Source organism: Anarhichas minor, unplaced genomic scaffold (assembly GCF_050575085.1).
Source record: "Anarhichas minor isolate MPS153535 unplaced genomic scaffold, ASM5057508v1 ptg000015l, whole genome shotgun sequence".
In the NCBI taxonomy this organism is placed as follows: domain Eukaryota; kingdom Metazoa; phylum Chordata; class Actinopteri; order Perciformes; family Anarhichadidae; genus Anarhichas; species Anarhichas minor.
The window spans coordinates 1,612,501-1,637,319 of NW_027466461.1; the positions used below are offsets into that span (position 1 = coordinate 1,612,501).

At 40.0% G+C, this 24,819-nt stretch overlaps 1 protein-coding gene across 6 annotated transcripts in view; it reads left to right on the forward strand.

Annotated features, from left to right (window-relative positions):
* Nucleotides 1-24,615, forward strand: part of csnk1a1 (casein kinase 1, alpha 1) — a 30,214-nt gene extending 5,599 nt beyond the window's left edge. The window contains exons 3-11 of one of the 6 annotated variants that reach the window (XM_076092072.1): nt 5,297-5,423; nt 5,728-5,826; nt 10,393-10,476; nt 13,604-13,743; nt 14,718-14,796; nt 15,240-15,314; nt 15,400-15,506; nt 17,736-17,884; nt 23,863-24,615. In XM_076092072.1, coding sequence (XP_075948187.1) covers nt 5,297-5,423; nt 5,728-5,826; nt 10,393-10,476; nt 13,604-13,743; nt 14,718-14,796; nt 15,240-15,314; nt 15,400-15,506; nt 17,736-17,884; nt 23,863-23,870 — 868 coding nt within the window. In that variant the 3' untranslated portion in view covers nt 23,871-24,615. Of the gene's footprint in view, nt 1-5,296; nt 5,424-5,727; nt 5,827-10,392; nt 10,477-13,603; nt 13,744-14,717; nt 14,797-15,239; nt 15,315-15,399; nt 15,507-17,735; nt 17,890-20,115; nt 20,935-23,862 lie in introns of those variants that run through there. The other 5 variants (XM_076092070.1, XM_076092071.1, XM_076092075.1 and 2 more) reach the window with 5 other exon arrangements.
* The last annotated feature ends 204 nt before the right edge of the window (nt 24,616-24,819 follow it).

The following is a 24,819-nucleotide window of genomic DNA, read 5'->3' on the forward strand; positions in this document are numbered from 1 at the left end:
ATATATATATATTTATTTATTTATATATATATATATATTTATTTATTTATATATATATATATATTTATTTATTTATTTATATATATATATATATATATTTATTTATTTATATATATATATATATATTTTTATATTTGACATGGCTGTTACTGCCTATAATCATCTACAGAACTGGGAATGGCTCAGGTTGATTTTGAGTTGGAGAAGATACTGATACTGTTCTCTTGTTAGAAAATAACCTCATTAAGCATGGCTACTTTTTAGGACAAAGTATCTGCCTGTGTACCGGACAGAAAATATCAGCATTTAACTAGTGTTGATTTTCCTTTCCCTGTTCTATATCTGGCTAACAGCGCTAACATGCACAGCCTTATACAGTATACAGTACAGCTGGCACATGGCTGAAATGAGACAATGACCGGGGAGCCATTAAGGCATGGTAACTCTGTTGAAACCTGAACTTTGAACACACACACACCTTCTTTACAATCTAGAAGTGCTTTGTAAGGTAACCATTGCCATAGATACAAGCACACATGGGTTGGATGCCAATTGTGCATTTTTGTGTGCAAGTCATGGTCATTATAGAGTCCTAATGACGGCAGCTTTTTTGGTAGGCACCAGGAGTTCTGATCACGGGTTGTAAAAGCATTGGTATCATGAATTGGAGGTCTTAATAGTGACGGGTCCTGTCGGTTCTGAAGCAAAGCTTTTCCACCTTTACTGTAGCAGGAACTTGATTGAATCTTTGCACCGGTAATGCTGACTTTTGTTGCAGCAAAGTCTTGTTTAAGCTTGTCCAACCTGCTGGTCCAGCTTCCACTCCTCTACTCATAGTACAACCTGGCTCACCTTTTATGCAGTCACCGCCTATCATAGTTTCAGTGTTTCCTCATTCTCGCCCTGTTTTTTCATACCAACTGAAACAACGTCCTTTCTTGTATTTGTTGCAATAAATTTTTACCCACAATTGATCATAATAATATAGTTAAGGAGGCTACTTTAAACAAGAACAGCTTTTCTTCCTGTCACCACTTCTTCTCTTTACTATGGATTCTAATAGTGTTTAGGTTTTTTTTGTGAGAAAAATAAAATGTAAAATATTTTTGGTGCAATTGACCTGTAGAATTTAAAAAAACTAAAGATTTGAAGTTGAGTCAGTATTAGTGTGTAAGAATCACATATGTGCCATATAGGTGGTGTGCTGTACATTCCAGTACAAGAACCGTAGCATAGCAGCAGCAAACACAAAACAGCATATGCCACTGAAACATTGTACCTCCATGAAATGGCACTGCAAAGGACATGCTATTCTGTTACTTGCATGTTTCTGACTGACCAACAAAAGGCCTTGCTGGATAATCTGAATTAACATACTTGCCGATTACGTCTTCATTATTGGAGGCCAGCAGTTGGCATGCAAGTTTGGCCAATCGTTTTCTAACCCATTACATGGCGGCAAGAACATAATCGAGGGCTAATGTAAGAAATTAATTGATTAAAAAATGCAACTGGAATTTGCAACAGTCTGTTACAGAATGTCTTGTAGTAATGCTTAGTTAACTGTTTCATCCAGTCGTTAAATTGTGTAACGTCAGAAACAAAGAGGAACTGTTTTGTGCTGCATTGAAGGAATACAATAGTGACCCATAGGGTGGCGTCTTTATTCTCCAACTTGAGACACAGACGGCCCTAAAAGACACGCATGTGTGGGAGCAGGTTTTTTTTTTTTATGGCAGATATTCCCGCTAATATTAAGAAACTTCTGGCCATACAGAACACCTACCTGACATGTTTAAACAGCCATATAATAGCCTGCATTTGACATAACTTGATTGAAAGTAAGTACAATTAAGAAGTGGTCTAAAAAACACACAAGGCTGGCCAGTCCTAATTATATTTTTATAATTCACATTTTGAATGCAAGACTTAATGGTATCAGTGTTTGTTTTTTTATATCGTATCATCAGTTATTTAACCTTAAGTTACGATGATTAACTTTCAACTGGATGTGAACACCGGAGATGCACTAAAATAACATGTGTCCTAGAGAGGAGCTGTGTCTGTTGTAGCCACCGTTTCCAGCTAAGACTAACCACTTCCATCACCTCGGCACAAAATACCCCGAGTGCGTCGGATTGGAGGCCGCCTGTAACGTTAGCGAGTGTGAAAACGGCGAAGCTAAATGGTCAGACATGGCCTGAATATGACAAGAAAAGCAAGTGGTGGGGCGAAACTACAAATGCTCCAACCTACCTATGCAGGGAAAGGGTCCCGCTCCAGGCAGTTGAGAACTGCGTTCAACGTATGTCTTGCCGAGGCTAAAATATTCCAGTCGTGGACTGCTATCCCACAATTATAACAACATTGACACAAAGGTGCCCACTTTACAGACCTGTGGTCAGTTTATAGTCATTATACAATTATCTTAAAATATTTTGTTTTGGAAAAAAAGTTGCCATATCTAAATTCTTTATTTTCAAGTTCCTGCTTTTAGATATGTTGCCGTTTTCACAAGAAGATTTAACATTCTGCAACCGTTTCATGCAATCAGATTTTTTCATTTCTTGGGGCCAAGCAAACTTATAGTAAATAAACCCTTCAATATATACTTGATGACATAAACATGTTTTCCCTATTCTATGACCTCCTTCCTGTAGTATAAGCCACCATAAACCTATATAAAAAATAACATAATATATGGGGAAACCACTAGGATGTTAAAAGATACCGTGATACAGTGGGTCATTCCCCCAAGCATTATCCCCACCCATATGCTCCATTCATGCAATGCCTGCAGAATGAGACAAACGGCAAAACGGTTTTGATTCTGTTCAACGAAATAAGCCCAATGGTGAATTAGAATTGACTTGTTTCCATAGTGTAATGCACCTTTTTAAAACCGTGTTAGGTGTGTGCGTATGGCTGAGATCCTCATTGTGGATACATCACCAGGCTGTTTCAGATGAAAGTATTCACCGTGTTTTGAGTAAGGAAAGGCTTACTCTGCACTTCAGCTTTTCTCTCTCCTTGGCAATAGCATACGCTGGCAAAAGGTCATGGACCATTTATACCAAGCTAGTACAAGTAATGTAACAAGCACATGCTGTTTTAGTGTTGTGCACTGTGCCCACTTAAAACACTCCTCCCAATCTGAAAAATTTGACTTTTTTTCTTAATGTCTTTAGCTAATGTGGAATCGACAATATGACGCTTGTTGACCCTTCAATTGGTTTGACCGAGCCTCCTTGAATGGGTTAGGACATTTGACAGAATATAGATTATCTGTTAAATACACCCACGTGTGTTCCTTTTAAAATACCAAGACCGTTGGATTTATTATTAGGGTAGCTGTAGAGCACTGGGGATGCTTAACACACATAAGGCATAGTGTTTGTTTATCATCTTGTTTGATGTTGTGAAGAATTTGCTGAATTTGTTGATTACCTTTGATGGTACTGCTCTGTAGTATATGCTTTGAGAACAGCTGCCAGCTAACCGACTGTGTGGGTGTGGGTGTAGCAGAATATCTGATATAGATGTAATCAATAGAAGTCAATATTGCAATTAACTGATTGATGTTTTTGAGACTGTAGGACAATTGACTTGTTTCAGTCTAACATCGAGAACATCACTACTGTCTTTGGGTCAGTCTGATATCAACCATTATCACAACATACAGGCCACTTGTCATAGGAGGCCTGTTACAAGCACATCAGGGTGAGAGAAGAGGGAGTATTAAAATAACATGGAGGGCAAATGTCCAGACAACAAAAGTTAGGCTGGGTGGACATAGGGCTGTGTATTAGGCGATGCAATACGTGTCAGGATATAGGAGATGCAGTTCAATCTATTGAGATACTGTTAACAAGGGTCAGAAAAACAACAAAATAAAAATTAGCATTCCTAATCATCCTATAGCTTGTTTTCCGATAATTCAAAAAATAGTCGATGTGAAATAACCTCATGTTAAAACATTTTTTTATATACTTGTGTGTGAATTAAATATTTGACTAAAAGTACTGACTACTTTCACGTTTTAATTTGAATGTTTTTTTAAATTATTTTATAATTAGTGCTGGGCAAGTGAACGGGTTAACGCATTCATTTATTAACGCCGACAATTATGTTAACGCCGGTTTTTAATTTTTATTAAGCGGACATTTTTAACACAAAAACCGGGCAGCGAGCGGTGAACAGCTGTATTTGTGTGGCGTCACTTCCTTCTGCTGCCGCTATATAAATATAAAAATAAATGATTCATTTATATTAGTTTTTAAAGTGTTTTTGTTTGTAATATGTATAATAAGCATCATTGTTATCGCTACTGAGAATTTAACAAACATAAAACATGACGTAGATAGGTTTTTCAGTTTTCAAGGTGTATATTTAAATGTCATCTCTTACACGCATGAAGATAAAGTTGTGAACACCGGCTGAATATCTATGATCAGAATCATAACTGTATTATAACTGCTACTGTGTAAAGGGAATACTGCTGCTAACAAGAACCTGATGTGTTTAAAGTGTTTGCAAACCAAATGTTATTAAGTGCGCAATACACTACTTTTGAATTCATAATTGAATTTTGCGCTTAACAATGAGATTAATCGCAGAAAAATCATGCGATTAATCACGATGAAAATTTTGAATCGTTGCCCAGAACTAATTATAATTAATTTTATTATATTAATATGAACTTTCGTGCAAAATGAACAAAACTGTTCTTAAGTGAAATTGTGGAGGGAAAAGTATTTCCAGCTACACACTGACTTTGCTGACATACATGCATTAATACAGAGTAATCCCATTAAGAAGATCGTTTGATTTAACTACACTGGGGTATTCCCATAAGCAGAGCTAAACTTTTCTGAGGAATTTGAATCGGTATGTGCTTATTATCTATTTCTGCATCATGATATCTCTACATATGATTTAATCACAATAAGATTTCATTGAAAGACAATTATCTTATTGAATTGTTGCCTAGCCCTACCCTTTACACAGCTGTTTGTAGGCATAGCCAGGAGTCTGAACCTGCAACTTGGCATTTGGATGAAAGAGAACCTGGTTTTTGACTTCTGAAAAATAAAATGGTGACCGTCACCAATTATCATCCGAATTAAACGACCATAAAGTTGCATGTCTATCCGTGTATTGATGAAACAATACCTCTACATTATCCTTATGATAATTAAGCAGAGAAGTGTTAGATCTGTTTTCAAACTGAGAAGTTGGTTCAGACGATGTGCTGTGAGACAGAGCCACCCTCATGATATGACTACTGTGTCCCCAGGTGGTATGGCCAAGAGAAGGACTACAATGTCCTAGTCATGGACCTGCTTGGACCCAGTCTGGAGGACCTCTTCAACTTCTGTTCTCGCCGCTTCACCATGAAGACGGTCCTCATGCTGGCAGACCAGGTATCTAACACTTGCACACATCCGGCTCTCTGCAATGTTCTGAAGCAATGAGCTTGGTTAAATATAAGCAGCAGGGGGTGCCGCCTCTCGGCAAGAAGGTCCTGGTTCCAACCTGCTAGCTTTGTGAGTCAGTGGTAAGCATGGGCTCTGCCTGGGTTTCCTGTGGGTTCGCCAGTTCAGTCTTAGGTATTGGTGACTTTAAATTGCCCATATTCATTTAAATGAAGACCTATATTTTAGTATGTTATATGCAGAGTGGTCATAACTTTAAAATATGTAACCGTGGCTTTCTTTTCATCTTCAGATGATCAGCAGAATTGAGTATGTACACACAAAGAACTTCATCCACAGAGATATCAAACCAGACAACTTTCTCATGGGCATCGGCCGTCACTGTAACAAGGTAAGACCCGTCTCAGTCCTACACAGTAAGTATGGATTATTGAAGCTCTCAATAGAGCTGTTGGCATGGTGGCCATGTTAACTTCACAGTCCTGGTCTCTTCCCCAATCCTCAAATGTAGCTTGAGTAATGGTGAACTCTCCATATGCTATATTACTGCCTCTAAAAGAAGCTTTTAATGGCTATGACACTGTTCTGCTGTTTCAGATCCACGGCATGTTTTTGTAAGCCTGCAAATGGTATCAAATGTTGTACTGTTATCACTCGTTTGACTGACGGCAACATTACTACCTGTTCTCAGCACAGCAGAAATCAACGAGTAACAGTCTTATATCAAATATGATCCAAATGAAGAGGACGCATAACTAGTGCGATTCCATATGAATCTGTTCATATATGATGACTATGGGCGGTGGAGGAGTTGAAGCCACATTTCCACAGTTAAATAAAAGTACAAAGTAATACTCATTTATCTTGTGCCCCTCAAGTGTTAGTTTATGTGGAACATCAAAGTCTTTCATTAAGTTTCAATATGACACATACATTATTGGATTTCTTTTTTTTAAGTTTGAGGTTTCCATAGTTTTTCCAAAGTCTTGTTGCACATCAGTTTTATAATCTCTAAAATCTATCGCATCAAACTGTGAACAGCTGCATGTAGATCATGTACAGACGTGCATGATGGTTAGCCAGCTATCGGTACAAATCAGAAATGGAAGTTCAGAAACTTGTGACCGTGGGATTATATGGTTCTATCTGCATTCAGAGTGGCTATTGATCGCCAAGTGGTCCGCAGGCACCCAACTATAGAAGAGCAGGTGTGTTAAGAGAAGCCAAATAAAGACATGAATGATTAATACATTTCCAATTAAATAGATAGCCAAGTAATGAAATATATTGATAAAATAGATGAATAAATATCGGATGAAAAACGTAAAATACCTTCCTCATCATAATAATAATACTAATTATAAGGTTCTATTTGCTTAGGCAGGGCAAAAGTGAATTGTTTTAATACAGTAAATTCATTTCTGAGGAGTTATGATTCAAGATATTTGATAACGGCCAACAATTCAATCACATGCTTTACTTTAGACACAAAAAGTCTTTGATTTGACTAAATGCTTAAAAGACCGATTTAAACTGACAATACTATTATTAATGTTCCACTAACAATGCAGTTCACCTTGTTAGCGTTCCCGATCACTTTCTGCTGATGCTTCTCTTAGCCTCAATTCTTTTTTGTTTTCTGCTGTTCTTCTTTCTTCCACTTCTCCACCTTCTTGCACAAAGTAGTTATGAGCTTTGAATGTAATGTCTATGCTGAACAGACACAAACTCAACCATGCTAGAGTTAGCATTCAATTAGTAAATGTTTAGTAACTAGCTGCATAGTACTACATAGTACATTTCTGATCCTTAAAGAACTCCTAACTTTGAGTCATTCATAATTGCTGTCTAGCTCAGCATGAGCTGTGTAATTGACCGTATCAATTCCCTAGCGTCAATTGTTGTTAATTTTGCCCCTTATAAATGATTTCTTTAGGTGTGAAAATAAAATCTTTAGTATCTGAGTGATGCAGATTCAACTGAGAAAAGGTTTTTGTGTAATTTGGGTGTACTGGCCCTTTAAGCCTGTCTACATTAATCTAGATAATTGTAAAAAGTTTCAAAACCCGTGTGTTTAAATTGTTTTCCAAAGGTTTGCCGTCCACCATAATATGCTCAACGAAAAGTTTAACGATCTACAACAAAATCTTAGTCCCCAGTGTTTTTGTGTTTGGTTTTCCATAAAGCAGGTCACACGGTACAAAGGCATACCTTGATGGGAAGTATAAATGATGGCCAAAATGATCAAATCAAGTTAGACAAACATTTATTCCCTAAATAATGTAATTCCATCTTCATTATACAGATAATTGCTGATAAAAAGTAAAGGTTGCAGGGTGGTGTAGCCCAGTTTCTGTGTGCTGAATTCTTGCCGAAGAATTGACTGAATTGTTGACAATGATGCTGGTTTTCTAGCTACTCACACACACACAACACACATTGAAGTGATTTTGTTGTCTTGTGATGTCATTTGTTTGAGTCTGGTCAGAGGTGTGTATCATGAAGTTGCCTGAAATTCAGATTATTTTGAGCCCTTGCAGACAGGCAACGTCTGGTTAAGTTAAAGCATGTGATGTATGTTTTACCTTTGTGCCCAACCACCACTGACCTGTCCTGCTTAGTGACAGCCTGCTGCAGCCTGCTTCTCATCCCTGAAGCTGCAGTCTAGCTACGTTTGTTTGTTTCAAGTTAGGGTTATGGCTAATATGGACTAACTTAAATAGGATGTAATGGCTTTGATGATTATTCCATTGCAAAATTGGGTAGGTAACTTGTTACAGTTGTATAGCACAATCAATTAAATGACTACTTTTACATACTCAAGACAAGAGTGGGACAGCTGTATGTCATGACGCAGTAGTATTAGTCCATCTTATAGCAAAGCCGAGTTTACTGTGTACTTTTGGAAGTGTCAACTGAAGTCGTAATGCTTGATCTTTTCACACGTTAATGCACATGCAGGGGTTGACAGTTGGCAGGCTGTTTGCTGGGGTCACTTGACGTTATGATGTTCTCTGCATGGGCCAGCGCCAGACTACAACCTTTGTAACATGTTTCATGTACATTTACACCGGATTTTCAGAGAATGTATGGCGGGGCGTGTTCTGCTATAATTATTAAATTTGCGTATCACTTTAGTATTAGACATGAATTGCAATTTCTTGTAAAGAAAAAAAGGAATAAACATGGTTGTAGTGAAACCAGTGTGACTGCAGAGGCCAACATTATAGTTGTCCCACATTTGCATGACCATTTAGAGAAGTTGCTAGCTATGGTATTTTGTATGGAATTAGCTCTCTCTAGGCATCTTGTTGGATTTTTAGCCAAATGTAGTCTCTTTTTGTTGCAACACCTTTTGCCTGTGAGAACATTTTGTCAGTACTAAGTGTACAGTCAACTCATGGATGGTTTGCTTAACAATACAAGGCTTACCGATTGATAGACGTAAAATATTTAAGTTTATTCTTTCTTGGGCATCAAATGTCCTCAACGTCTCTTTTTCACATTGGTGAGGATAAAGAACCTTGTTGGACTAACAATCTCCAACACCTTCGTAGTTGGTCATAAACTACTGATTTTCTTTTCAATCAGTTTTGAAGTGCCAATATGTGCGTCAACGCGTAAATGTATTCTGAAAAATTGATTTTTTTTATATTGGCACCAGCACCTGATGAGTGCTCGTGCTGATATTGATGTGTTTAGGGCAAAATGGTGCTGTTCAGTATCTTGTTGCATCTCCCGAATGGTTTAATAAGCTATATCACTTCAGCCTCTGCACCTTTTTTTAAAACCTTTTTTCTACACTATTTTGATTGTCATTTACACCTCCGACTGAGGTTAGTCTAGGTCAAATGCTTGCTTTGGAAAATGGGTCTCAATGCACAAGTTGATGTCTCAGATTTCAGGGAAGTTAAAACACTAGAAGTATACACTGAGTATAACACTATGACTTGGTAACCACCGTTCTGGGATCATGCCCCAGAGCAGTGCTAGAACGTACATGTTTTAGTTTGTCCCGAAGCGGGTACCGCTGTTTTTTGGGTGTCATTGTTTCACAGCTTATGGTTTAGCCTATGTCATTACACAAGTACTTGTAGTACATTGTTCATTTATTTGTTTGATAATGCTAACAATCTCTGGAATAAACCAGCACTATATCACAGCTAACCGTATGCGTGGTGCTTTTATCCATCATAGTGACAGATAAGAGAGAACAGTCTGAGTTGCTGAGCCTGAAGATGCCTTAATGTGATACAGGTGATCACAGCCATTTCTCTCCAATACTAACTCAACTCCAGTACAGATTTAACCCCTTATGTCTGCTTAGCTGCGTATGATTGATGACGTTTTCCATGTAAACAAGAGGCAGGAACTCTCCCTATGTAGTAAGTGGTGGTCTGTGAACAACTTGGTTAAGATAATATCTCACCAGTGGCCTGTTAAATCTTTCTTTGTTACCGGACATTTAATATGAACTACTTGTTTTGCTGGTGGAGGAAGGACAACCATGGGCTCTTGTCTTTACCATCTGCTGCCGACATCTCCTCACTCCCCCAGGTCTTTTCTGAGCCATGGTGTTGCCTGTCTGCACTGGCCTTTACTGTCACTGTCAGACATGATATTGAAGTTTCAACATGTCCACGTTTCATGAGACACTTTGGGCTTGTTGTACAGGGTTGATCTTACCACGCTTGTCCTGACAGAAGAAATTCCTAGTCATGTGGTTTCTTCTAGAATGATCACATCTGTACCACAAGGACTTAAAGTGTATACTTTGCCAGTGTAGGTCCAGCCTGCGATGGGCTTATCCTAGCTGTACAGGACACTGTTAGTTGTATCAAAGGGAGATAACCATGTGGGTGCAACCAGAAGTGCCTGTTGTACTCATGCTAACTGTGACTGAAGGTGGATAGAGGCTGTGTGATTTTGACCCCTGCCCCTCTACTGTCTGCCCTAGTGTTTAGACTCGTCAGTGGGGAAGAGGAAAAGAAGCTTGGCTGTTAGCTCTTCTCAGGACCCATCTTTCTCAGGATTAAACCAGGTGTGACCTTTACCACAACACCAGCTGCCTCACAACAGCAGTTGTCGCTTTGCAATCATACCTAACTACTACACTGGTTTAAAGTGAATCAGACCACCAGCACCCATCTTGCACTCATAATACCCAATGTATGTACTCCCCCACCCAGTGTGCACTTACACACATTACAATGGGAGAGGATAGCAAACTTACCACCAGCATTGCCTAGGGAGTGGCTATTGTCCCATTTAGTTGTCCCTCCAATCGTGGCTCAATTGGCTTCTTGCCGACATTAAAAGCCTGTTTCTGTCTCTTTATTGTGATGTCCTGATAGTAGTTCATATCAAACCCGATCTCAGAGCCAAGACCATATTGATTTAACTAGATCCTTATATTATTCAAAAGCAGGATATCTAACTAAGAATTAGCAATTCGGCTCCCAGAACTCGTGTTTCAATCGTACTGATAAATACTAAATCAGTATGCATCCCATCCAAATGTATAGATGACTATTAACATACAGTACTACATAATAGTCTTATATCCAATGCATTTTTTTAATCTTTTCATGAGATCCCAGCTGAGCTGCATATTTAACAAAAAAAGTTGTGTAAAGCAAATGAAGAACAAAACAAGTCTTTTTAAAATGCTAAGCAAGCCTGCAAGCCTTATTTTTTAAGATGCAAAGAGAACCTGAGCTACAATGGAGTTGCTTAATCAAATATGGAGTAAACTGTCACAACCTCTTGTTAAAAAAGCCAACTGCTTGCCGTTCTAGTTTTATCCATTTAGCCCTGTTCAGCTGCTTCACGTGAAAATGCTCACATTGAGGTGACTGATGACGGCAAACTTTTAAGGACTTTATCTTTCACAATTAATGTCTTGCACCGGCTTAGCATAACTTTGCAATTCAATTTTCCATCAGTGTCAAAATTACATTTTCCATGGGTGTCAAAAGGGCACGTGACTCTTTCATGTAGCACTAGCCCCAAATGGCTTCCAGCAGGCAGTTGGTTGGCAGCGTGCGACATATTTTTAAATTTGAGATGGTTATTTTCTTTCCAGAGGGTCCTAAGACTATTCTCAGGCCAATGTAAATATCACATGCTTTACATTGGCTGCTTCTGCTGTCCAAACAGGGTTTTCTCTGATTTTAAAATAGTTTTCATTCAAAATGTATGTGTTTTACGCTCCGAGTTGGTGAAATTGTGCAAATACAAGTACTCATTTGCAGCACTGTAGATCCGTCTGAGCAAGCCTAAATTACACTAACTAGAAAATGTTATTCCATTCAGGGCTTGAAACTAACTACAACTGTACATTTAAATGGGGATAGGTGAACGTTTCCCTGAAGCAGCTAGCCTAATAAATGAGCTCTTCTATAATTGACTGGCCAGAATGGTGTTGTACTTCAGGTGTGCTGAGAGGGAGGTGCACCTGAAATCTCAGAAATGTATTCTATTCAGGCCTTTAGTTTGTCTGAATTTACCAGAATTTCAAGACGCTTGTTTAAGCTGCTATTCCAGATTGTCTGGTACGGTATCATTATGTCATAGCATGGACCAGGAATGTCCATATATTGTGCAAAGCGGCAGTGTCATTTTGTCTTGGTTTCCATGTTGTGGTGGTGTGACTGTTTGAAACGCTTTTTTTTTTTTTTCCAATAAAGTTTCTCCATAACTGTGTAGATTTGGAGGAAAGGAGATTCTCAAAACTTCCGTTTCACCTCTGGTTGTTTTTCTATTGAAAGTGCCTGTAATAGGGTTGGAAATTAGTTGTTGTGTTAAAGATGTCACATCAGTATTCTGTTCTTCACTTAATGGCAATATAGGCCCTGGTATCAAGTTTGTATGAGAAGACCTCCATGTCGACCATGATCTGCTCTGCTTACATTCACAAACAACATGGCATATACTGTTGACACCTGTATGACAATATTAATAAAATACAACTTTTTAGAGATCTGAACTTCATGTGGGTAGAAATCGGATGATGAAAACATTCCCGAAATGTACCAGTTGTAGAGATCTTATAGACCTTAAATTGACCAATAACTGCGTTTTATTTATTAGCATAAAGCCTGGGAGGTGGAGTGTGACAGTAATCTTAAAATACGATTGAACTGTTAGACCTTCACTGCAGAGGTGTGTTCCCTGGACTTTTACACCAGTAACACATTTCTTTCACAGTGACTGCTCCGACAAACAGCTGAGGTCTATGGGACAACAGGGCTTGTCTTAACTATTGAGGATGTATGTAGATCGATAAGCTGACAAAGACAGGCAGAGTCCCGAGGCTGTCATTTTATGCCATAATGAACTCCTGTCATTCTGAAACAGATACTCTTGCTTCGGGTCCCCAGGTGGTCTTGATGTTTAAATTAGCAGTTAGCACACATGCATGGATGTGAGGGTGGGGTGGTTCGGTGTGTTTTTGTGGTCCACTTCTTCATGAAGTGTTCAACTTGTGCATGATCGTGGAGTACACCCTGGATGTTGACTGTGCTTTAGAATTACACATGACATCTGACTGCATTGCTGGTTGCCCCGCATAACACAACCTCTCAAAATTAGTGTAATTAAGTGGCCTAATTGTCAGATGGTCCAACAAAACTAACTGTATTCCACTTCTGAATCTCTTATGCAGAAATCATTCATTTTCGTCTTTCGTAGCCGCTGCACTTAACTGTTGCGTCGGCCATCAAACGGAACATTTGAGGGTGCTCTCACAGCCCATTGACCACAATGTGTTTTAAAGGAATACAACTTAAAAGGTTCTTTTAATGCTTAAAAGAAAACAGCAATGCACTGCCACTATGGTACTGTACGAGGGAGGTAAAAACTTGAGAACGAGTCTGGAAGTTGGCTAGTTTGACTTTGGTGTAAGACTATTACCACCGTGAAGCTACGAGAAGTGACTATTTATTAGGGATGTAGTTGTTGATGTGACACCCCCCACCCCCCATGCATGTTCATGTTGTCACAAGGATCTCCTCAATCAATACAATGTTTTCAACATTCATGATTTACAACAGGACTCAGCTAATTTCCTGTGTTTTTAAAATCTTTATTTCTGATTAACTTGGATTATCATTGCTGTGGGGTGTCACTGACGGAAAACCACAATGTGTTCTCTCCCTCTCTGTCAGTTGTTCCTTATTGACTTTGGTTTGGCGAAGAAGTACCGAGACAACCGAACACGACAGCACATCCCCTACAGAGAAGACAAGAACCTGACTGGCACAGCACGCTATGCCTCCATCAATGCACACCTGGGCATTGAACAGAGGTCCGTGCACACATCTCATATCGGATTCTCAAAGAAATTCTTCTTCATTTCTTCCATGTTTTAAGATGCATGTTTCTGGATAATTGGCATAATAGGCATTTGAAAACATGGGGACTGTTTCTCAGTTGAGCAGAGCTACCAAAGGAAGACTTGAGTTGACTTTCACAGGTATCTGGTTTTACACCGGTGCCACCAGCTTCTTAACATTGTATTTTCCTGACTGTCTTTATGTAAGTGTGTAATTTCACCACATTTATTTGACTATTATTTACCAGTTAGACTGATTAGGGCTGCTGCTGATCTCAACATTTGGGGTTGGTCTCGTTTGACGGTTTTAGACAGATCAGACGGATCAGCAGAAAAACAGAAGCAAATATAACGTTTAGAGTTTCCCTGTTTTTCGCCACCGACACCATTTGTTTGTCGATGATCCATATTGTCCAATACAGATACAATAAATACAATTTATTTTTCTTAGCAGCTGGTATACAAGGCTCCAGACTATTTTTTTTTTTTTTTTTCTCCACCTCCCCAAAAATGCTTTCAACTTCTCTAAAGTCAGCGTAAACCATCAAAGACTCTTAATGTAATGCAAAAGGATCTTGAAATTTGCAGTTTTAGCGTGCATGCGTGAGAGACCTCTGCTCAACTCTGAGAAACCAGTTCCCATGTTTGAATGCCAAGACCAAATACACGACAAAATCTGAGCTGCACCGTCTTCCACACGGACATGTTCCGCTGTGTCGAAGTAAAAATGGCATTCGGTAGCGGCACACGTGTTAAAATGTGACCGGCAAAAACCAGATCTATGACACTGATCGGCTGGTCATGGCCTATCAGCTGAAAACAGGGCGGTTTGGATCGGCTGCCGATCAGTCGGTGCATCTCAAGACCAAATGTTTCTGAATATAAAATATGTCAGAGAGGCAGTGCTGACTGCTTCTTTACTCAACAACTCATTCTGTTGTCTGCAGTCGCCGTGATGACATGGAGTCGCTAGGCTACGTGCTGATGTACTTCAACAGAACCAGTTTGCCGTGGCAGGGATTAAAGGTATGAACATATAACGGACTGTGGTTATCCAACTCTATTCTCAAACTCTATTCTTTTTGTTCATTTTAGTGACATTTAAATACTCTTTGTAGGTGTGGTTTTTACAGCTAATTATTCTTGTATGAGTTACGGTGAGCATGATGTTTTTAAAGCCGAGCATATCTTAAACCTGGTCAGTGGTCCACTTGACATGCCCAGGTCTGAAACACAGAGGGCACTTGTACTGGGGGTCAGCCGCAATGTGTGGATACTGAAATCGGTTACTTGTACATACAAAGCATGCACATTTATGTTACTGAGCTACTACAACTGCAGGGAGCTGTGGTGCCTGCATGATTATTATGCTGCAGATATAATAACTCAGATACTGCACTTACGGAACAAAGGTGAAAATCCATTTGAGTGGTCGTATGTTGCTAGTAGTGTATTTGTGTGTTTGTCAGGCTGCCACAAAGAAGCAGAAGTATGAGAAGATCTCAGAGAAAAAGATGTCCACCCCTGTTGAGGTCCTCTGTAAGGTAAGAAAAGGTTCAACAGGGACAGTGGTAAAAGTTGTCCTACGCCACATTCACTCAGCTGAATTGTATGAATTCATGTTTCCAGGGTTTCCCAGCAGAGTTCGCTATGTATCTGAACTACTGCCGTGGATTACGCTTTGAGGAGGCTCCAGACTACATGTACCTGCGCCAACTGTTCCGCATCCTTTTCAGGTAAATGGACGTCGCATACTACACCATTTTGCCAGGGCCTGTCTTGGTGCTAACGTTCATTCAGCCCTGTCTTTTGTGCTACTTATGACATAATAAACCTAATTGTATGCCAAGTAGTCTGCTCCAGTCCATCACTTGAGCTGGATAAAATGACGGCGGTCGCCATCGATTGCAGCTAATATATTAATGGGATGGCTGCTGAAACTCGATATTTAACGGGTTCAATTATTAACGAGTAGTATTGATAGATTCTGACGTAACCGGGTGTTTTAGCCATACATTTCAACGTTCATTTACAATCACGCTGCAGCACCTCCTCTGCTCTGTTTGTCAGGGCTGTGCACACACACACACACACACGTGTGTGTGTTCATCAATACAACTTTTCAACAACCATAAACATGTAGCGGAGCAATATTAATTAGTTCAGTATGTCGTCTCTCATTCACTGCCTCTGTTTAACACTAGCACAGCACGCTAGCTCCACTGATGGTAAACTGTTCCAAACAAACACAAGCCCGTCTTTTTGTAGTCTAACTGTTGAGCTTAGTTGGACACACATCTTCATTTTGGCAAAGTCTTGTGAACTTGTCAGCTGGCTGAGACAAAGCTGCCCCTCCCCCCTCTACCAGCGCTTCACTCACACATATGGTTTATTTATTTACATTTTAGATTTGTTTCCAGTCAGATATTGAGTTTATTTAATGACTTTGTTCGAGAAACAACAGTTATATTCAAAATACAATCAATCCTTTTCAGAATGTATTCTTTTTTTTTTAAATAATATATTAGAAAGCAATAATTTAGGTGTGAAAGTGAACCGATGAGGGTTAATAATAGACTGAAGAAGTATAGGGGCGACTGTGGCTCAGAGGTAGATCGGCGGTTCGGTCCCTGGCTCCTCTAGTCCGTGTCATGTGTCCTTGAGCAAGACACTTAACCCGAGAGTGCTCATGCAACCTGTGCCTGCGGTGTGTGAATGTGTATGAATGAATCTTGCATGGTAGCCTCTGCCATAAGAGTGTGAATGGGTGAATGATGACATGTAGAGTTAAAGAGCTTTGAGTGGTCTGAAGACTAGAAAAGCGATGTAAAAGTACAGTGCATGTACTATTTGTTGATGAGACCCTAAAGATCTCTATTAATGAATAAGTCTTTGTCACTCAGTTGTAGTATAAATACACAAACAAAGCATGCTATATTAAGTTCAGATGAATTTCTAAGCCATCACCATACAGGATTATTTCTTTTCTTCCTCCTATTCCTTCTGTCTTCCTTCCCTCTTCTTTGTCCCGTCTCATCTGGCCTTCCAGTCTCTTGCTTCGTTCCCTATGCCATTGTTTCCTTGCTTCGTTCCCTATACCATTGTTTCCTTGCTTCGTTCCCTATGCCATTGTTTCCTTGCTTCGTTCCCTATGCCATTGTTTCCTTGCTTCGCTCCCTATGCCATTGTTTCCTTGCTTCGCTCCCTATGCCATTGTTTCCTTGCTTCGCTCCCTATGCCATTGTTTCCTTGCTTCGCTCCCTATGCCATTGTTTCCTTGCTTCGCTCCCTATGCCATTGTTTCCTTGCTTCGCTCCCTATGCCATTGTTTCCTTGCTTCGCTCCCTATGCCATTGTTTCCTTGCTTCGTTCCCTATGCCATTGTTTGCTTGCTTCGTTCCTTATGCCATTGTTTGCTTGCTTCGTTCCCTATGCCATTGTTTGCTTGCTTCGTTCCCTATGCCATTGTTTCCTTGCTTCGCTCCCTATGCCATTGTTTCCTTGCTTCGCTCCCTATGCCATTGTTTGCTTGCTTCGTTCCCTATGCCATTGTTTGCTTGCTTCGTTCCTTACGCCATTGTTTGCTTGCTTCGTTCCCTATGCCATTGTTTGCTTGCTTCGTTCCTTATGCCATTGTTTGCTTGCTTCGTTCCCTATGCCATTGTTTGCTTGCTTCGTTCCTTATGCCAGTTTGCTTGCTTCGTTCCCTATGCCATTGTTTGCTTGCTTCGTTCCCTATGCCATTGTTTGCTTGCTTCGTTCCCTATGCCATTGTTTGCTTGCTTCGTTCCCTATGCCATTGTTTGCTTGCTTCGTTCCCTATGCCATTGTTTGCTTGCTTCGTTCCCTATGCCATTGTTTGCTTGCTTCGTTCCTTCTTTCCCATGTTGCTGTTCTTCCATAACCTGTTTTTACAGCTGATTGTTGGTCATATTGGGCTGATAATGTCTTTCTTTGTATTTTAGGACTCTGAACCACCAGTATGACTACACATTTGACTGGACCATGCTGAAACAAAAAGCAGCCCAGCAGGGGGCCACCTCCGGGGGCCAGGGCCAGCAGGCACAAACCCCCACAGGCAAGCAAACTGACAAACCCAAGCCTAACATGAAAGGTTAGTAGCAAACAGCCAAGCGACGTTTTTTACAGACACCAATTGCTGATATATTCATTCAGGATTGTATTTAGGACTATTAGATATTGTTTTATTCCCTAACCCACACCCCAGTGCCCACTTTTATTTTTTTTTTAAAGAATAAAACACCAAATTGGAAATCAAAAGCAGATAAAGCTTATTATTCCTGTTGGAATGATGAAGCCAAACAGCATTACAAGTTTCAGGAGGCACCTTAAAAGAACAGAAAAACCCAAATAAAAGAATTTGATACAATTGGTCTGTCTTGCAGAAGCAAAGACGTCCTTGGGGAATTTGACTACTAACTTTGCTGCCATGCTATTCTGTTCCTTTGTTGGGGCTGGACAAAAGGCTCTCTGTCTTAATGCTGACCAACTCACTCTGACTCCTCTGCAGTCTGTCTTTATTAACATTCCCACTCAAATCTTTATTGTTCCCCCTCCTCACTCAACCCTTGTTTTTCCGTGCTATTTGACTGACATTAATGATCCACACATGGTATCAGGCAGATGGAGACTAGTTGTGACTCATTAGAGACAGCAACCTGAGCCAAGTTGGTCATCTGTGATGTTGCTGTGTGGAAGTTTCCATGGTCATGTAAACAACTTCACAATCTGGTTTAGAAGCTGTGTACCAATAAGTAACCAATGAAACCAGGAATACCCTTTTAGGATATTGGGATTTTGACAAGTTCTAAAAGTGCAGTATGAGAGTATTACACTCAACAACACAACCAACACAAGGGAAGGCAGAGATGTCAGCATGAGAAGAGCAATGATCTTTAAGGTTGAACAGTTGTCTTTTGTAGCAGTTAATTAAGCATAATGCTTTAAGACATTTAAACAAAGGTTTGTGTTATTGTGAATTTTCATTTCCACTTAGAATGTATATCTGTTTTAAATATCTCTTATTGGTCTCCTTAATAACTAAGAATTAATATCTGTATCAGCCCTGAAAAACAAACATATCGGTGAGGCAACTGATCACAGAACTCGTGGTTGGGACCGTTTCGGATCAACGGAGATGAAGGGTGCAAATAGAACTTTGAGAGATGTTTCTATATGAGGCTCCAGACTATTTGTGTTTTCACCACTGTCCTGAAAAATATTTTCAACTATACTACTGCATATGGCTACTTTTCAAGAGTACTTTGAAAAATCAGACAACAGTCTAGAGTATAAAAAAACTGCATTTTGTTCAATTCAGTATCCTGTGAGCCACCTCACTACATAAACATTACAAAAACCAAACCTATGTCCTTGTGCAGTACATTACAAGTGTTCTGTAATCTATGGAAATGCACAACAACTGTAAGACACAGCACTGAATGCCCATGGCATCTTGCACTGCATGGATACGAGAGGGTCGCTGATGTCCACATCGCTATGCATCTTAAAACTGACATTTCCACACCTCCACCCAGTATGCCGGCATGGTTTTTGCACCACACTGAATGTGATTAGGATAAAGTGGGCATGTCTGTAAAGGGGAATCTCGTTGGGTAACCCAAAGGACCCATTTTCATTCTCTCATCTTGAGGTGAGAGGTCACGGTTTAATAAACACCAGGTCAGTTTAACATCTCCAAGATTTAGCTTAACTTGGGAGCGTTCAATCAGAATCAGAACCGTTTATTGCCAATGTATGTAACATACAAGGAATTTGTCATGGCAGGTGGTGCATAACATTAGACGATCAACAACAATCATTCAGCCCATGACATAGTTTGTACCAATGAGTTCATTAGGTCATCTAGTTTCACATGATACCTTCACCTCTAGCTTGAAGACTTGTTTGTGGTTTCTTGGTACCCCATCACCCTGAGACTAGCCAATGTTAGTGGAATGGAGCAGAGACAAACTCCTACAAACCAGACCAGCAGCTCACGGATCAGCTCCGGCCACGTTAAGATCATTTCTCTGGTGTTAATGATGCAGCAGAGGGGCTGCTCTCCACTGTGTGGGTGTAATGTTGATACCTCGGCACAGAAGACCAGGAGTTGAATGCTGTCAGTTTCATGGCTATTCAAGCTGTAAAGGTTCTATCAAAGGCAGCAAGCCAGCTTTCCAATAATGTTATGTACAATGTATTGTACAGTTTAAAACATGTCATGCTGAAAAACCTGATATAATGCTGGTGCTTTCTAATAGCTTTCTTTCATTTTTTATTAAGTCATATATTTTTCTCATTTTCTCTCCCATCTATTTCCAGTTGAGCAGTCAGTGATGGCAGTGGCACAGAATAACTGCTGTGAAGATCTCAAGTCTACCTAAACTGCAGTCAACACTGCAACTCTTCACTTTCATAGTTCATAAAACATAAAACTAGAAGTTAGAAAGAGCCTGAATGTACCTACTCTGAACCATGAAGGTAACCGCAGACTTCCTGCTTCTTCTGTCACGTCTGCGGCCACAATGGCTGCTTTGCTCAGTCTTTTACTTTTTTTGCACCTACAGAAAGTCATGTGTTAACTTCAACACAATGCTGCTTGCTAAAAACATTTTAAAGGACAAAATCTAAACAAACGCTCTAAAAAGTAGACTAATACTTGTATGGTCCTGCCAGATTTCTAGCTTAGCGTACCAGATTAGCATCTCTACTAGACTCTGGTTCAGCGTCGTGGCAGGAGAAGCCTCTCCTGACAAGGAAGCTTCTCTTGAGGCCGAAGGCTCTTTACAAGCTGTTCCAACATGTCCCATCTGTCCCTCCACCCAACACTTTACTTTTACCTATTTGCTGGCTATAAAGCTCACACTATTTTAGGGAACTCAACAACCATCAGTAGTGTGAATATGCAATTCAAATCTTTTCAGTCCCCTCTGACAAAACTTTGCAGCACATGGGCGACTGTGGATCAGCGGCTCCGCTAGTCCATGTCAAAGTGTCCTTGTAACCCCAAATTGGTCCTGTAGGCTGTTTCTGCAGGTATGAATGTTAGTCCTGATGGGCAGGTGGCACCTTGCATGGTAGCCCCTTTCCAAGTACTTTCAGACCTGTATTGTATTTGATTGAATAAAATGCTTAAAGAGCTTTCAGATTTCATTTAATCCATTAATTTCTTCATTGTGGATTCTGGTAGAATAATCAGTCACTACTTTCCACACTTGAGTGATCCAACACTGGCAGGATGAAGAGTGAAGAATCTTCCAGTAAAGTGGAATCTGTTGTTTGGTGGTCTTCAAAGGTGTTCACGTTTCCGCCGTACAGCACACACTGTTTTAGCTCTACCCAGAGTCGCTGCTTTAGTCATTTACATTCTTTCTAACACATTCTAATTTAAAAAGCAAGTGACCTTTCTTTTATTTTGATTGACATGAACTGTATCCAATGGTAGCATCCATGATGCCTGTGCTACCTATCTCATAAGGCTCAAGGTCCCATAATAGGTTTTAATACCAAAAGCTGATATACATGTGTTTGGATCACAGTCCTAATACATGCAGACAGTGCAGAACCCTTTTCAACAACCACTTGGATTAAAGTCACGTTTGTTTTTGACTGAAATGGGTGAATCTGTTAACTACCCTGGCTTCATAACCCTGCTCTCTACCAGGCTTGAATGTGGGCTAAACACTGGTTTTCCCTATGAAAAGTGACACCCATTCACACCATGGACCAGAGGTCACTAATAGGTCTGGACCCTGGACCTACAACCGATAGATAATTGAGAATTATAAAATTTTGATGGAGCACTTCTATTTTAACTGGTGCATCTTTTCCAGCCTTGACGGCACTCGTTCAGTGGTCCAGGAAACGCACCAACCAATTGCATGCGTTGTAAAGTATGTCATGTGATGCTGTTCAGCCAATCCCGTGTATTCCGATAAGCATCGCCCCGACTGTAGTGACATTTAAACACACACACGGGAGAGATGGAGAGAGACCCAACAGTCAAAGAAAGTATGAGTCAGAAGATAACATGCTCGAAAAAGAGCAATGTGAACAGCTTAACCAGAGCCTTTAACCAAGAATGTCTTAAAGGTTAATTCTTCCCACAGGCAGTTTAGAACCAGTGTCTCACATGTTCAGTTAAAAACCAGTGTCATGAATTCACTGACCAACAATGATGTTAACAGAGAATAGAGCTGAAACAAGTGGTTTAGTAAGTACAGATAAAGTCCATGCTCACACATTTCTCTTAGAAGATGAAAATAATGTTTTTTTTTAGGTGACCACTTCACACCTGAATGAACTAAATTTAAAGCTGCAGAACAATTCAATGAATAACATTTTTCTAAAATACTCCAACAGCCACATTTTTCAAAAGCTTTCTGTTTTTTTTAATTTTTAAATCTTTATATTTTAATTGAAGCAACATTTATTTATTATTGGATTTATAATTATTCCAGTTCAATTTGAAATCTGACAAATAATGTTATGATATTATTGAATTGAACTTTCTTTATTTGATTGACAGTCAGTTGTTGAATACACACACTATAATAATTATGAGACTAAATCATAGAACAGGTGAGACGTTATTAGGATGTTCTGGACCTTTTTAATGAGGAAATTGTCTAACTGGACCTCGTTGAACTCGTTTAACTGATCACCCCTGCCATAGACTGTGTATATATAGATGCACATGCGTCTTTACCTCCTCCCACTGTACAAAGCCAAGCCCAACCATCGTGGATGCAGAAGCTGCCATCGTGCGCTGGTGACGTCCTTTGGAGCCAGAGTGTGCTCATGTGTAGAAATGCAGCCATAGCTGGCTTTCATAGAGGTGTCTCTGAGCTTCTAACCGCAGCGATGTTTTTTAAGGGTGTTGACGGAAATGAAAACAAAAAGCCAAACTGAAAAGAATGGTGATGCTGATCTGGTTGCAGGGAGTTTGAAACATGCAGACGCAGGTTTTTAGTGTATAAGGAACACAGTTGTAACTACACATGGTAACATGCACCACCTCTCTTTAGGCCACATTCATTCTATTGTTCTACATAGACGTTTATGAAATGGTGTTACAACAACCTCAGCTAAATGTTTGTCACCTCCAACATGTAACACACAGTTGTGCCTGTAGGGTTACTGTTGTGTACAGATAGTGTCGATCAACTTCCGTTTCTCTGTTTGCAACTCATCACTGAGATGGATCTGGGTCTGTTATTTTCAAATGGGTACTAAATGGTGTATCCCTCCTCGCTGCTGACCACCTGCTTTCAGACACTATGCTGCTGGGGTCCTCTTTCTGTAGCTGTGACACAACTGACCACTGTTTCTGTCTGTAGCTGTGACACAACTGAACACTGTTTCTGTCTGTAGCTATGACACAACTGAACACTGTTTCTGTCTGTAGCTATGACACAACTGAACACTGTTTCTGTCTGTAGCTATGACACAACTGAACACTGTTTCTGTCTGTAGCTATGACACAACTGACCACTGTTTCTGTCTGTAGCTATGACACAACTGACCACTGTTTCTGTCTGTAGCTGTAACACAACTGAACACTGTTTCTGTCTGTAGCTCTGACACAACTGAACACTGTTTCTGTCTGTAGCTGTGACACAACTGACCACTGTTTCTGTCTGTAGCTGTAACACAACTGAACACTGTTTCTGTCTGTAGCTCTGACACAACTGAACACTGTTTCTGTCTGTAGCTGTGACACAACTGACCACTGTTTCTGTCTGTAGCTGTAACACAACTGAACACTGTTTCTGTCTGTAGCTGTGACACAACTGAACACTGTTTGTCTGTAGCTGTGACACAACTGAACACTGTGTTTCTGTCTGTTTGTAGCTGTGACACAACTGAACACTGTCTGTCTGTAGCTGTGACACAGCTGAACACTGTTTCTGTCTGTAGCTGTGACACAGCTGAACACTGTTTCTGTCTGTAGCTGTGACACAACTGAACACTGTTTCTGTCCGTCTGTAGCTGTGACACAACTGAACACTGTGTTTCTGTCCGTCTGTAGCTGTGACACAACTGAACACTGTTTCTGTCTGTCTGTAGGTTTCTGAGTGCTCTCTCTGCCCAGAGCAGAGCTGCAGAAGCGTTGGTGACCAGGACCAACAAGTCTCTCTTCCTGGACAAGCGACAAACAGAGTCTGTCTCTCCTTCCATAATAACTATCTATGTAATGGAAATGTATAGATCTACACACGCCTTTGTCAGCTGTGTTATCTATATATTCATATGTATATATAATAAAACTCTGCACTCCGAAAGAAAAGAAGAATGAAAAAGCAGGTTTTTTTGGATGTGGAGGCTGTAGCCCCCTGCCCCCGCCCCAGACACACGCCCCCCCATCCACCCCGTCTCTGTCCTCCTCTCAGTGTTGACTTTTTGTAAGGTTTCTTTGGGAACTGAAGTTAAGAAGATAGTCAGCTGACCCTCTATTTTTCTCTCCCAGTGGAAACATCTCAAAGCATATTTTCCCCTCTTCACTCCTCAATTATTTCACTCCCTCCTTTTACCAAGCAAATGTTAAAACATGTAAACGGAACTGTTTCTCCCTTTTTGTTTCTGAAATAATTGAATGATGCAACCCTGGATGTTATTTACAAAAGAAATCAGAAATGTTGGATTTCCTTTCTTTTCTTTTTGTTTTCCTATGGTGATTAGGAGTTTGCCTGTTGACAATATAAGCAGCTGATGGCAACAGTCAATGATAGAATGATACTCTGGCTCTCTCTCTAGAGCTCTGAATTATTATTAAATCTGTTGTAAAATGGTCTCCAAAATACCAATAAAAACATGACATAACTCAGACTTCCAAGCACAAGTTATTATCAACCATCTGCACAATGAAACCCGTCACCGCGCGTGTGTTTTTTTCTCATACAAATAGAATTGTTAATAATCAAAGTCCCCCCCCATCACATCCCACTTGTATGATTCTCTGTGTAAACTCTGTGATCCTCCTCTTCCACTGCTAATGTGTTTCATCCTCTTAAAGCTGCCACCATT